This window comes from Barbus barbus, assembly GCF_936440315.1.
Source record: "Barbus barbus genome assembly, chromosome: 14".
Taxonomy (NCBI): domain Eukaryota; kingdom Metazoa; phylum Chordata; class Actinopteri; order Cypriniformes; family Cyprinidae; genus Barbus; species Barbus barbus.
Window position 1 is genome coordinate 15,911,662 of NC_136742.1, and position 15,671 is coordinate 15,927,332.

Here is a 15,671-nt window from a genome sequence, read left to right on the forward strand (position 1 = left end):
AAATAGCTGGATTGTTCCTGATCTAAGGTCATGGACATTGTTTAAAAAAAAAATGTAAACTTATTTTTAAAATGAGAATTATTTTTCTATAAAAAAGTGTTAATATTAAATATCATATTACTACTACTACTACTAAATAATTAATTTTACAGTAGGCTATTTTTGTGAGCGAAATATCTATAAAATTAATTTTATACCAGTCTGGCAGAGATATAAAATTATAATATTACATGCTTGTCATAAACATTTATTTATCTTGCAGATGTTTTCACATATTCTGATAAACATGCACAGTGTTTTCATTTCAGTTACAGAGATGGATTGCATATTCGAATAGTATCAGATGGAAACTAGTGCATGATCAATTCTTGTCCAGAATAAACCTCATTTTACATAAAGCCTGTTTTTATTTCCGTAGGCTTTTATCCTGTTTTTCACAATCACATTTATTATGATCTGACACTGACATGTTGTTATAGCCTTTGGTATTGTGGTAATCCTGTAAAATTCCACTATTTCATGAAGCAATAAACTTAGTAAACATATTTTCTCCCAGCTTTAGAATCAGAAGCAGACTGACAGTGGGTGATATGCATTATAAAGGCAACATACATGGGATGTGAATCAGTCTTCTCATCCTCTTGGTCCACATAATCAAATAAGCCAATGCAATCCATTTACTGAAGTAATAGCACTGATTCATTTACATACAGCCGCATAAATCTATATTAATGGTGTATGATTTGCATACTTCTGTAAGACTCTGAAAGTGGCTTTCTCTATTACATTATTTAAACGAATTAATGAATGAACGAAAGAAAGAATGAATGAATGTATGATCAAATTAACTCAGTAATGACAAAAAATATAAAATATATCTTTTATATACAGAAATACATTATCTCTCTTTATCTCTCTCTCTCTCTCTATATATATATATAATCTTATTTATCTTATATATATTTTATACTAATGTTTTAAATATATTTTATACTTATTTTAGAAAAAAATCCATTGAATAGTAATATTTGGCTAGTGCGTTTAGTGTGTCATGATATTAGTTATAATGCTGTGAGTGATTAGTAAGAAATTCAACAGATGGCATGAATAAATCCTAATGTAAATACTCAGGTCCAGTGTCTATAGTGAGTCCCAAGTCAGTTGTTTTTGTTCCCTTATACAGGTGTGGGGCTTCCAGCACCATCCTGTGACTCCAACACAATGACGTTGGGGTCGCTCACTGTTACCGCACCATACGTAGAATCAAACGGCACGTCTTCTTCCTTCATTCTCTTGTAGGATATGTTTGTATCATCCTCGTCATCCTTCATGAGGTCCTGTTTATGTAATACCTCTTTCCTGTACATGCGGTAAGCTAGAATGAAGATGCCAGCCTCTGCTGCCTGGAAGAGCGCGTACAGCAGAGGAAACATATACATGCCCCCCATCAGCTGCGGAGGGAATGCCAGCTTCAGGATGGCTGTGCAGAGCTGCACGTTCTGACAGCCCGTCTCTAAAGACACAGTCCTCCGACTGTTGGGGGGGAGATCGAAGAGCGTCGCCAGGCCATATCCTGCAGCATAGCCGGTCATGGGCATGAGTACGGCCACCAGGTAGACGGAGGAAGGGATGGTGGCCAGCAGCTCCGGACCCAGCATAGTTCCAGTCATGATGAAGAGCATCAGCAGAGTGACCAGGAGAGACCACAGAGACACCTGGAGCAGAAACACAGGTAAGTCTTCTAAACAGCCAATAGTCTTTCATACAGATCTGAAGATTCTCAGCAGATTTTATTTAGGCTATTCAGAATCTGCAACATTGTTCTCATATATTTCCAATGCATTCTCACAATATTATTGTATGGGTCTAATAGACTTATAATTACAATATTTGAATTATATTTTTTGAGTCTAACCGACATATTCTCACAATATTTGTATTCTTTGTTTCAATATTTGTATGGTTCCGTTTTCTTCCAGTATTTTCTTTTTCTTTTCTTTTATGGGTCTAATGTACAAATTCCCCCAATATTTTATGCTATTTTCTGTGTCTAATGGGCATATTCTCAGAATATTTCAGATATATTTCATGAATTGAACATATTCTTACAATATTATTTTTAATTAACATATTTTTGTAATGCTTTTTGTTTCATTTTATTTTATTTTATTGGTCTAATGGATACATTCTTACAATATTTTTTGTTTTATATCCCAGGTTTTATGAAAGTATTTTCATTATATATATATATATATATATATATATTTTTTTTTTTTATGCATTTAATATATATTCTTACAATATTATGTTTTATAGGGCAAATGAACATATTCTAACAATATTATTTTTCAGCATCTAATGGATATTCTCACATTATTTTTACTTTATATTCTGGATCTAATTAAGTATTTTCACAATATGTTTATTTTATTTTATGGGTCTAATGTTCTCACAATATTGTTCTTTCTGGATCTAATGGACATATTCTGACAATACTTTTATACTCTGGGTCTGATAAAAATATTCTCACTATATTTTTATTTTATTTATTCTGGTTATAGAGGAAATATTCTCAGAATATTTTTATTTAATTTTATGAGTCTAATGGCCGCATTCTTTCTAATGGAGACATTTTCTAAGTATTTTAAACATTAAAACTAACTACCTTATGATGTAATTGGTAGACATCATTCTGGTGGAGAAAACTAAGACAGTGAAATTGTTTACTGGCCTCAGTGGGCAGCAATTAGCTATAAAGGGTTTTCATTAATAAAGTGACTGGTATGTGACATATTTCGCTAAGTATGACCTGAGGAATGAATCCTGAAAGGAGTGAATGGCACAGAGAGACACATGATGATACTACTAGAGGAGAAAAGTGCAAGCCATGAGTGACAAATCAACCCACTTTTATCCACTCCACTTAATGTGCTGCACCCCCAACCGCCTCTCTTCCTTTATCACACTCTGTCAGCCCTCCTCTCCCCTCCCATCCCGCATTTCTCTATCTTATAGTCGCCACTGTGCCCTTACCAGACTGTTCTTAGATAAGCTCAACTGAAAGGCGGAACCCATGCGACGCCACCTCGCCGGTGCTTCAGTCTCCTTTTAATGGCCAGAGATGGTGGACATGAAGGCGACATAGGCAACCCATCACAACCAGTGATATTTAAGAAATGACAGTAGAAATCTAAATAATTTTATATTGTGATGAAGATCCACTTAGTGACTCCTCCAAATCAAATAAGCTTTTTTCTGATATTTCAGGTTCCTTTTCCTAATTGTAAATGTGCTCAGCTTTGGCACTGCTTTGAATGAAGTTTAGACGACTGATAAGGTTTTTGCATTAAGTCACCTTGATGATGATTTCAGCCACTCGAGTATAGCGGTATCTTAGCCAGACCCCGAACCCGATGGGAATGAGGGTGCTGCAGAGGGTGAGAATGATCGCGCCGAAGGGCAGAAGGTTCACCACGGGTGTGTTGATCCACGCGCGACTGTACATCCACAGACACAGCGGCATGAGCACGAGCGCCAGAACAGTGGATGAGATGGTCATGATGATGCTGGAAAACAAACCCCACAAAAAAAAACTATTATTACCAAAAGACAGCCAAATAAAGCAACATGTTCTTCTTACCTTTATTTTATTTCTATGCTTTATGCATAATGCTGAAAAAATGAAAACACAATACATGCAAAACAATCTTCAAAAATACTTGTCAAAAATCCATAAATATTTCCAAGCACTGAGCTACATCGTCTTTTCTCTGTAACAAAATAACATTCTCACAATACATTTTTTTATTTTTTATTATATTGATTATATTTGTATTTGTTTATATTATATATTAAATTATATTTTCATATTATTATATATTATGTTTATATTAAAAATCAAAATATTATATTTTTATATTATATATTTAAACAACTAGTAAATTAGTATTTTTTTATATTTACATAACTATATAATGAACACATCATGACAATATTTTATTCATTAAATTATATATATATATATATATATATACACACACACACACACACATGCAAAGCCTATATATATATATATATATATATATATATATATATATAATTTTGTCATAATGGACGCATCATCACAATATTTTAACTATCTAAACAACTAGTCGGATGTAGACTTCCTCTGACAGCTACCTGAGGTTCATCTCCCCGTTGACCAGCACTGACATGATGTTGGAGAGGTTTCCTCCAGGGCAGCAGCCGCACAGCAGCACAGCCATAGCGGCCACATCGTTAAGGGAGAAGGCCAGAGCCAGGAGGAAGGCGATGAGGGGCATGAGGACAAACTGGCACACCACCGCCAGCAGGACCCCTATAGGCTTGCGGATGTGCTCGCCCAGCTGACTGAGCTCCACCGTGCAGCCCAGCCCCAGCATTGTGAAGCACAGGACAAAGCCAACAAACACGTTAATCCCGTGACTTAAGGGTGAATCCCAGAAAGCCACAATCAGGTGAGTGGGCTCTTCTGAGGGCGAGAACGGACCCGCCAGGAGCCCCGCTGGAGCCGCATCAGTTCTGAAGCTGCTGAGCACGAGTGAAAGCGGCTCTTCTGTAGCGCGTAGCCCTGTCATGGAAGCACTCTCCGAGGAGCTGACGGAAACCTCTATGAAGTTCAGGAGCTGCGTGAGCGCGGTGCTCGGCACGCTGCTGGAGGTCTCCATCGCGTCTCCAGGGGACTGGAGCTCTCCAAAGGATCCTTCGGTCTCCGCTGGTGTCCCCTCCCTGAACTGTCCCCTAGCGGCGCAGAATCATTGTATGACTGTCAACAGTGACTGAGAGACACTGGGCTGTCCAGCGCGGAGCGCGCGGTGCCACCGGGAGGGGTTTGGCGCGGAGCGCGAGTCACCAGGCGCCATCCGAGCCAATTAACCCTGAAACTGATCACAGTCGCATATTCTGGAGGAAAAATAAAAATTGCAGTTGGACTGTCCGCGTGATTGAAATCGTGTTTTGGTAGGCTATAACAACACGTGTCGCGTCCATGAACTTTTATTCAACACCAGCATTTTAGGTGGAAAAAAAACAACTGAACATAGCCTAAATGGAAAAGTTGCATTTTAGGGTCCTCTTGGCGACTGACAGTAAAACTAAAATTCTTACTCTATTTGGAAAATATCTCTCATGTCAGTTGTACCAAATATTACATTGTTTTCCCCCTGACAGAGTTTTTTTAAATTAATTAAAGATATATGATGTAATAAATGTAAGAGGTAGTCATATGTTTATGTATTGTAACTCCTGTTTTCCCCTGTTTGTTTGTTATATATATATATGTTTGTTTGTTATATATATATATGTTATATATATATATATATATATATATATATATATATATATATATATATATATATATATATATATATATATATATATATATAGGCTAAATGTTTTATTAATTTTCACTTTATAAAGAAATAACGTCCTTACAAAATAATCATAGGCCTAATATAATGACAACAACAGGTAAACAAAAAAAAACCGTGAGGGTTACATGTGCATATATGTTTATGTTCAAAATAAATTTAAAAAAGCAAAAACATTTTACTTAAATGGACATGCAGGGTGACAAATTAATTGTTAACTAAGAAAGAAAGAAAATAACGTTTAGCGTCACCCACTCAGTCATTTGCTCAGTAACACCTAACTTCACCAAAAGTATTTTTTAACGAATTGATATTAGTTTTTACCACAATTATTATATCAAATTTTGAAGTATAGATTTTAGATTTTATAAAAATATTTTTAAGGAAAATCCAAGTGCCAATACTGCCTAATAATACTTCATGTCCTCTACTTTAAACACCTTTGCCGTCTGGTGCACACAGCCTGCCATAAACTATTTAAGATTTCATTGAATTATGTTCTGAAAGAGGAACACAAACGCTAATGCTTTTGAAGAAAAAAAGTTGATCCCTGATGTGGCCATACAGAGGACGATAAACAAATAATTGGGACAGCTGTTTTTAACTCATGAAAACGTGTCCACTTGTGTGCAACCTCTTGTTCATTGTGCAACGCCGATGCTGTAGCCAATCATTAATCATTTACATGTATTGATCTAATACTGGATGTTATGAAGCATTCAGTATAAACATTTCTCAATTTTACACGCAGACTATATATTTTAAACCCCAATACATAAGCCTTTTTTTTTCACTTTTATTGATACAACAGCCTGTGTGACACCCTATACTTCAGCTATTTGAAATAATTGTTTTTGGACAGGTCGTGTGTACTTTCACCCTCAGTCATGGCCAGAGATATTTACACAAGTGACGGGTTTTCTCTGACTGTCCTATTTTCCTGTAAGCAGTCCTGAAGTCACACAGATCATCTCTGTCAGGATATACCTCAAGGGAATGAGCAGAATTTAGGATTAACTGGACATCTAAACAATCAAACTAGGTAAGATGACGTTTTATTGATGTTTTACCATTTTAGACAATAATCTCCAGTAAGTGAACTAACTTACGTTAATATACATTTCTACGTGATTCATTTTTCTTCGTATTATTAATGGCCTAAGCTTAATTAAATTATTTTTGTTACGAGTACAAAAAAAAAAAAAAAAAAGCCCAAGGAAACAGTATGCTACAAAAATATCAACAGTTTCTGTGAGAAAATAATGTAAGGTTTAAATCTTTTGAAGTGGTGAAGATGAATTTCTGGCTCCTGCACGCGCTCGCCGTGATGGTCGTCTTCTGTTGCCATGACGCCCTCTCGTGTCCGAAACGATGCACTTGCCACTTCAGCGCCAAAACAACCGAGGTCGTGTGTCCTGACGCTGGCCTCTCGCATTTCCCAGGAGACGGTCTACCAGGAAACACCACCTCCCTAACCATCCAGTTCACCAACCTAAGCGTGCTGACCTCCCAACACTTGACAGCCATCCCGCTGCTGGAGGAGTTACACCTGCCCGGCAACAAACTGAGCAGTTTACCAGCAGATCTTCTGAAGGGCCTTCATTACCTGCACACGATAGACCTCACAGGTGAGTGTGTGAGTAGGCCTACATGTCAAAATGTTAAGATTTTGTAGCTCTGCATCTGTATGTGGGAAAACGCTATTGTAAGAAAAATGTGACTGTTTTGTGTTCATCTTATTATATAAATCTCAGTTTCCACGTGATGTAATTTTTATTGCAATTATTCAAACTGTTGATATCGTTTTGACGCTCATTCATGTGGTGTGAAAAAGTGCCAACTGAAGCGCGAATCGTGAGAAAATCAAAAATCTCCTTACAGAACGAAAAACGTGAATGGACATCAGATAAACAATTCAACTTGCATATCGTTTCTCACACAAACCGCGAAAATCGACTAAAACGGCTTATAAACAATGTCACGTGACGTTACATTTACCTCAGAAGTCATTCAATGCCCATAGCTCGTTAGCTCGAAATGTCGACAGAAGCATGTCGTTAAAATATGACCTAAATTCATTTTATTTAACTGTGTCTCAATTGAACGTAACAAATATCCAAATTCTGTCAAAATATCTTTTAAATCTTTAGAGGTCATTTTCTCAAAAACATTTTTTTATGAAAGCCAACACTGCACTAAAATGATGCAGCAGGTCAAGTATGTTTGTATTGTTTTCTAACTCTTATCTAAACTGTGCTCAGATAATGAACTGCGAGAGCTCCATGCATGTGTTTTCCATCATGCTCCACTTCTCAACCTGGTGTTGAAGGACAACCACATCTCCAGCATCCACCCAGACTGGTTGCCCAACAACAGCAATATCACTTGGTTGGACTTGTCCGGAAACCGTCTTGTGAAATTCCCAATGCCCCAACTCCAAAGTCTGAGTCAACTAAAAGTTCTGCACCTCTCGCAGAACAAACTCGAAGAGCTTCCACTTGGGTGTTTCGATGCTCACCCTGCTCTTGAGAGACTTCATTTAGACCAGAACAAAATCCAGTCCCTGGATGTAAAAGCCTTTAGCTGCTCTGGCAACATGACTCACATCTTCCTGCAGAAAAATAGATTAGACAGTGTCCCACCAGCTGTATTCCAGGGGCTCAAACGCTTGGAGTATGTCGACCTCAGTGACAACAAGCTGCAGTTTTTGTCCCCTGGCACATTAGACATTAATACCAGTTGGGTGGAGTTGACCTTTAACCCTTGGCATTGTGATGCTAAAATAGAGTACATGTGGAGAAAACTGACCATGGAGTCCCTGCAATCAGAGCCCAAATGTACTGCACCAGAGAATCTGAAAGATCGTGTCATCGCGACACTCTCTCGCAAAGAAATGGGCCTGCCGGAGTAAGAGAAACAACATGATCTGGAAGAGAAGTAGATGAAAGTAAATGAAAAGTTTTTTTGTTTTTTTTTAAGCAGCAACAGGGGACTTTTAACACAACACAATAATGGATCTCAAAGAATGGATTATGTGAATGCTTGCAATCTGCATTGCAAATAAAGATTGATAAAATTTTCTCTTTTTATACATTCATTAAAAATTGTAAATGCACGACATCAAGTACAAATTCATTTTTTTAGTTTATAAAATCAAATTTTAAAATCTGGAGTTTTCAACACATACATTATCACTTAAATATAATAAAATAATAGAAAACTAAAAATTAACCCCATTAACTGTCACCCCCCATTTTTGAACATATAAGTGAAGGTGCACTATCCCAATCTAAACTCTTATAATTCATGAATCCTGTGGAATACAGACAGAAGGTTGCACTCTTTTTAAAGACGACAATCAGCAGATTTCTGCAGAAATGGAATTATTTTAAAATATGAAAGTAAAAAAAGTTATAAAAGTTAAATTTACTGTAAAGATTTTTTTTAAATTTTATATAAAATAAATATTTTACATAACAGGTTTTACTCTGAAACTGATATAAAATTAAAGTTTTATATCTAAAGTTATGTTCCAAAATTTGAAGATGATATGAAAAACATTGAGGTTCCTGAGATTTTATTTAGTCCACAAACAGCCACCGCGTGCCATTTAAACTCCATTGAATTGTTTTGATGCATTTTTCTGTCACAAATGTCTACATTTCTCTGTCACTATTTCTCCGATCACAAAAAGACCACCAAATATGGAATCCTGAGAGTCAGACCTTTCCGACGATATGTATTTTGTCATGATTATAAAAAGTTTTGATTCTAAAAGACCGTAATACATTGTGTATTATGACCTGATTATGACACTTGACACGGCCCACTAAGGGTGAAGAGCCCGCCAAAAGATTTTAAAGTACCATTTCCATGGTAACGCAACGTCCGATTTCAAAATGGTTTTCACAGGATGAGTTTTGAGGTTTTAAGCTTTCAAATTATATATCATTTATGATTACTAAAACATTTGATAGGGAAAATAGATGATGGAAAAATGAGCGCCAAGCAGACAGTAACAGTTAATGAAACTAACAAACTATAGATCATTTTATGGTAATGATAAATATTTGGTTGACCGCTACAACCTAAAATCAGTTCATTGCAATCTCAACATTTTTCACAATATGTCTATGATCAACAGTCAAATGTTATAAAAATCTTCTGACACTTCAGTTTCGGCACGTCAATAAATTATGGACAAATAAGCAACAGACCACACAGGTTTTTTTCAAAATTTATTTGAAATGATTCAACGCAGGGGAAACCGAGCATCATGTTTGTGGAGATATAAAAGTCTTTACCAAAAAAACAATCCACAAAATGTTTATGTCATGTATTCATGACCATACTAGGCTCAAGCATCCCACTAACTCTATACCTCAGCACACAGAGGCATCTCACGGTTTAATAAATAAGCCTCTTATCAGCGCATAGTATTTTGTCATAAATATCAAGGGGCTTTTATAACATATCTTTGTTACAAAAAAGCAAATATAAATGTTGTCAAAGCGATTACAAAAATCAAACAAAACATGAGCAAGAAATGCAAAGAACCCTGAAGTAAATAATATTGACAAAATAAAGCAATTGGCACAAACAAACAAAAAAAACAATCATCTGTAGCAATCACAGAAATTCTTAAATTATAGGCACTCATTTTTAAACAAACTTGCGCAGTCTCAATAGTATGCTAGTGTGCAGCAAGATATCATCTCCACATGTTCAGATGGCACTCCAATTCAGTTGCCAGTAAGCGCCATTTTAATTCTTGGCCTTTTATCAATTATTTCCCTCTGAGAATGATGACAAATAACATGACCAATAATTTCCCAAAATTAATAGTACAGAAGCACTACACTTCACCCACACAACCACATCTTTTTATGACCTTTGCCACCGAGACATGATCACTGGGACATCAATCGATGAACAACGTTTGACGATACAACAGTTCCCCTTATGAAGTTAGTCTCAGGCATTTATATTCAATGATTTTCCCAATTTCCAGTTAGGACATACAAACACAGTTGATGAAATTTGACTTGAACTTTTCACTGATTCGTGTCTCATTGATTCGTGTTTCCTTTCGAAATAAGAAAAAGCATCAATCCTGCTGCGTATCTGAGGGCTCGAACTAAATACAATTGTTCAAAGACTCTGAAATGCATCCATTATTCAGACATTTAAAATGCTTTGGAAACATAGCTTTGCAGTTGAGGTTTAACAATGACATTCAGAAATAAAAAGCCAAAACTAAAGATTAGTAAATATACATATACATATATATATATTTATAAAGACCAAATACTGTATGAATACTCTTTGAAATAAATGTTTTAAATAATGATTTCAAATAAATAAGAGGTCACATAGATATGAAAGACATTCTGACAGAATGCAATTGCCATGTGGACTTCTTGTTGCCATACAAACCTTTCCCACTTGAGCCAAAAGTTGAGGTCAATTTGTTTTGCATGATCTGCTCACAAGGGATCCCCACTAATGTTGTTACAGAGGAAACAAGTTATTCTTCTATAGTGGGTTTTGGGGGGATTTGCAAGCAGGATTGTGGATTTGGAGCCATTCGTAGTACAGGTGCTGTTTGGTAGGTGAGGGCGAATCCCAGTCTGTTTTTTTTTTTTTGTTCTTTGGCATTCTGTGGCTTCCAGTCTGCCTTCCACATCTATCCTGCTGGGATGAGAGCACTGCAACATCAACTGAAAGAGGAGAGAACCATTTGTTTGGAAGAATGTGTCTCTTTATTTGTGGGGGTTAAAGACGTAACTCTATAAAGTGCCAGGGTGAACTGAAAACTGTTTGTGCTGCTGGTTCTGGGCACGCTCAGTAGCAGCCCTCTCTCCAGCTCTCGTCTCTGACACCACTGTATGTCCTTGGAGCTGGCAGAGACCTATGGAGCAAATTACACACTCAGTATGTACTTCACCAGGTTCTGATGTGTTTATAGTGAGTTGTGAAAAGCTGAGAGTACCTGCGCACAGGCTGGACCAGTTTGCTGCGAGGCACTGGTAAACCTCCTCCAGCATTGGTGGCGGGGCGGGGCAGGCCGCTGCGGGGTGGGGCCATAGAGCGTGTGGGCGTGGCTGTGCCAGAACCATGATTAGACATGACCTTCATGGGCTGACGGAGAGCCAAGGGAGACGGGGCAGCAGGAGTCCGCAACTTACTGGAAGAGGGCACTGGAATAAACAAAAAAAGAGGAACGATATGTGGGGACGATAGAATTAAGGAAAATAATAAAGGCAACAGATGAAGTGTTAAGGAACTGAAATACTGGATATTTCATAAAAGATAAAACATTACAGACTGAATAAAATACAGGGCTTCTATTCAGCAGTTTATCTTCTATCTATATACTACCTGATACAAGCCATTCATGGGACTACACAGTCATGAGTTAATGGGAATGGGATTGTAATGACAAACAATAATGAAAAAAGATGGATGCAACCCTAAAAACCAAAAGAATGCAGTTAGATAACTCTAATTCATAAAGCTACACATTAAACATAACCACGATTAAATAAACACACTCCCATGTAACACGCAGATGACCGCTTTCCACATTCACAGAGCACAATACTAGCATTAATGACATTCAACACAAAGCTGATAGAAAATAAGGCACAATAAGAATGGATGGATGGATTTAAACAGCCTTGATCAACTAGTGTTCACAAACATTTTCAGAAATACTAGTTATACAAATGTTCCCTTGTTGCAAAACACAAATCACAGAACAAACACAATCTACCACTCAAGCACACTTGCACAACATAAAATAGCACAGCACTGAAAAGCTGCATCACCATCAGTGTATATACTCACTGAAATCTGTTTCCTCTCCAAAGCAACACGAGAGAGGAACTGAGTAAAGATGGAAAAGAGAGGGTTCGGTTTGTATCCACGCCAAAAGCTGTCGAATTGTTCAGGACTCGCACCATCATGTATTACTTTTAAAAGTGCAAGTGTGACTGACAAATTTTATTTAATGCAACCAAAGTGCATTACATAAATAATTAGAATTAGACAGATGGCTTTACAGACTACTGGAACATTTGGTTTGGTGACAAAGTTTAAGCAGTTCCATTTAATAACAAAAGGACAAGAAGACATGACATAATTGTACCAAATGGGGGCAGACTCACAGCAACCTACAGCATCACTCACCCTATAACACTGCAAAGAAACAGCAGCATTTACAACCACAGGTCAACAAACTAATCTTTAAAGCCACTCCAAATCAATATACAGCACAAAATTCAATCCTACACAAATATTTGTATTCAACGCTGTGAGATGACATTTACAATTGAGGATCGACAGACATTGCCTTTTTAAGGTCAATAAATATTAGTGACCAATAAGCAACGGACCTATTTTTAACTAGTTTGACTCAATAGCTAAATGACCATTAGACTTCAAACAATAAAATTATTAATAAATTATTTTATTATTCATGGGAAACTTATACATTCTCAATAGTGGTTCAATTCTGCAATTTAGGCGTAACTCTTTTTCAGAACTAAAAATCCCATTAACCTTTCCCAAACCTACCAGGTTGGTATGCAATAAAATAAAATAAAATAAAATAAAATGTGTGGTGTGATTTCTCATCTGAAAACCGCTTCCACACCAACCAAACAGTACTCTAGCAATGGGTCCATAAACTTCCAGGACTAACTGGTTGGTATCTCTCATGACCGAGTCTAGGTGACCTGCTCAGTGCATTACCTCGTAGAGACGTAGGGCTCTGGAGTCTCTCTTTTGGTTTTGGGGAGGAACGAGCAGGTGCGGAGAGCCTTTGGTGTGATGCTGAGATGAGAGACAAGTAGACATTACGTTTTGATTCAGGCTAATCTGAGCTCAGCAGTCCACCTCCACCTGCAGAAACTTAACCTCCAACCAAAACTGATCCAAAATCAGCTTTAACCAAAATGTTTAGGTGATGCCAAGGCCAAGACAGCCAGATAGGGTCAGGTTTAATTCAAGGCAGAGCCATTCCATGCATGGGTGAGACAGAAGACCACTTCTAACCAGCCACCAGAGGGCGCTACAGCCAAAAGAAAAATGAAACCCAGGGTGAAGAACAGGCAGGAGGCAGCACTATAAGCCAAGAGTGAATCCAACTACATCCAGACAACCAGCACCTCAGCCAAAAAACAAAGGGTGTGAGGAAGAAACAAAGGTGGAGAGAAGGGAAGAGGCAGAACATGCTGGGCAGGAGGGACAGAAATAAAACTAGACTGTCCATATTACCAAATGAGGGGGAGAAGCCTGAAATACTCACTACATTAAAGTAAGCAAGCTCATGTATTTGTGCTGTTTAAGAGATGGCTGTTTATTGATGGTCACTGAAAAACTGTCAATTATTAATTAACTTATTAAATATTTCTATACAAGGATTGCAGAGTGATTCCACTCCTTTTTGAGAGGCTTGATCAGATTAACTGTCCATTGACAGAGAGATCTGGCCTTCGTTGACTTCGCATGGATAAAATTATTCAGCATGCCGTCATGAAATGTTCTTTTTTTTCATGGGAATCACTGCTCTTACAAGTGCTGAAGCCAGCTGGACTTTTTCACTTTTCGTGCTGGTTGTGATGTCATGAAATAGTAAATGGGTCACTTCATGAGTATTAATTAGTTTACACACCAAAACATGAACAGTTTTAACAAATAATTATTTTTTAAAAATGCAATTTTGAGGTGGCATAAATGTAATCCAATAATCTTATGTATTCAGGTACATCTCAAGAAATTAGAATATCATGAAAAAGGTCAATATTTTTTGTCACTCATTTCAGAAAGTGAAACCCATATATTATATAGATTCATTACATAGAGTGAAATATTTCAAGCCTTTATTTCTAGAAATTTTGATGATTATGGCTTACAGATAATGAAAACCCAAAATTCAGTGTCTCGGAAAATTTGAATATTACATAAGATCAATAAAAAAGGATATTTTAAACTGAAATGTCAGGCTTCTGAAAAGTATGTTCATTTCTATACACTCAATACTTGGTAGGGGCTCCTTTTGCATGAATTACTGCATCAATGCGGCGTGGCATGGAGGCAATCAGCCTGTGGCACTGCTCAGGTGTAATGGAAGCCCAGGTTGCTTTGATAGCGGCCTTCAGGTCATCTGCATTGTTGGGTCTGGTGTCTCATTTTCCTCTTGACAATACCCCATAGATTCTCTATGGGGTTCAGGTCAGGCGAGTTTGCTGGCCAATCAAGCACAGTAACACATGGTCATTTAACCAGCTTTTGGGACCTTTGGCAGTGTGGGCAGGTGCCAAGTCCTGCTGAAAAATGAAATCAGCATCTCCATAAAGATTGTCAGCAGGAGGAAGCATGAAGTGCTCTAAAATTTCCTGGTAGATGGCTGCGTTGACTGTGGACTTCAGAAAACACAGTGGATCAACACCAGCAGATGACATAGAAGCCCAAATCATCACTGACTGTGGAAACTTCACACTGGACTTCAAGCAACATGGATTCTGTGCTTCTCCACTCTTCTTCCAGACTCTGGGACCTTGATTTCCAAATGAAATGCAACATTTACTTTCATCTGAAAAGAGGACTTTGGATCTCTGAGCAACAGTCCAGTTATTTTTCTCCACAGCCCAGGTAAAACGCTTCTTATGTTGTCTCTGGTTCAGAAGTGGCTTGGTGGCCCTTTCCCTGAAGACGTCTGAGCGTGGTGACTCTTGATGCACTGACTCCAGCTTCAGTCCACTCCTTGTGAAGTTCTCCCAAGTGTTTGAATCAGCTTTGCTTGACAGTATTCTCAAGCTTGCGGTCATCCCTGTTGCTTGTAGGGCTGGGTGTCGTTCCAAAATTTTCGATACCGATACCTTGAGTTCGATACCGGTTCCTGAACGATACTTTTTTCGATACCAGTTTGATGACATCAGTTTTAATAAGATTACATTATCTCAAAAAACTATTTTTTAATGTTGATATTTATACAGCCACTGCACAAAGGAACAAAATATATCCAACACAATAAATAAATAAATAATTTTAATAAAGTTCAAATTGTTTTCAGTTTACACATCTGTTAGGCTACGTTTACATTAGTGCGTGTTCATTTTAAAACACATCATCACTTCTAGGTTGTTAAAGACTTCAAGAAATTTAAAATCTTCATCCACTTTCATAAGTGGGTGTTTTATTTTCTTTCACCACATGTTTTATTTTTATTAAATTCTGGTGTAGTATGTCTAATTATTT

General features: G+C 37.3%; 3 protein-coding genes across 5 annotated transcripts in view; 1 reads left to right on the forward strand and 2 right to left on the reverse strand.

The window, feature by feature from the left end:
• Window positions 1-1,027: 1,027 nt before the first annotated feature.
• On the reverse strand, window positions 1,028-4,829 carry LOC306880304 (sodium/bile acid cotransporter 4-like). The gene is made up of 3 exons (XM_079433760.1): window positions 4,180-4,829; window positions 3,356-3,566; window positions 1,028-1,715 (listed from the first exon to the last, which is right to left on the reverse strand). The coding sequence occupies exons 1-3, from the start codon at window positions 4,704-4,706 to the stop codon at window positions 1,176-1,178; spliced, it is 1,278 nt and encodes a 425-aa protein (XP_079289886.1). The 5' UTR covers window positions 4,707-4,829; the 3' UTR covers window positions 1,028-1,175.
• Window positions 4,830-6,326: 1,497 nt separating this feature from the next.
• LOC306880487 (uncharacterized protein) lies at window positions 6,327-8,489 on the forward strand. The gene is made up of 3 exons (XM_079434025.1): window positions 6,327-6,450; window positions 6,695-7,036; window positions 7,670-8,489. Exons 2-3 carry the CDS (start codon window positions 6,703-6,705, stop codon window positions 8,317-8,319), a joined length of 984 nt encoding a protein of 327 aa, XP_079290151.1. The 5' UTR covers window positions 6,327-6,450; window positions 6,695-6,702; the 3' UTR covers window positions 8,320-8,489.
• Window positions 8,490-9,640: 1,151 nt separating this feature from the next.
• Window positions 9,641-15,671, reverse strand: part of LOC306880461 (SLAIN motif-containing protein 2-like) — a 30,450-nt gene continuing 24,419 nt past the window's right edge. The window contains exons 7-10 of one of the 3 annotated variants that reach the window (XM_079433980.1): window positions 13,164-13,244; window positions 12,258-12,296; window positions 11,401-11,608; window positions 11,062-11,319 (exon numbers count right to left, since the gene is read on the reverse strand). In XM_079433980.1, the coding sequence (XP_079290106.1) occupies window positions 11,253-11,319; window positions 11,401-11,608; window positions 12,258-12,296; window positions 13,164-13,244 (395 nt within the window). In that variant the 3' untranslated portion in view covers window positions 11,062-11,252. Of the gene's footprint in view, window positions 11,320-11,400; window positions 11,609-12,257; window positions 12,297-13,163; window positions 13,245-15,671 lie in introns of all 3 variants that reach the window. The other 2 variants (XM_079433981.1, XM_079433982.1) reach the window with 2 other exon arrangements.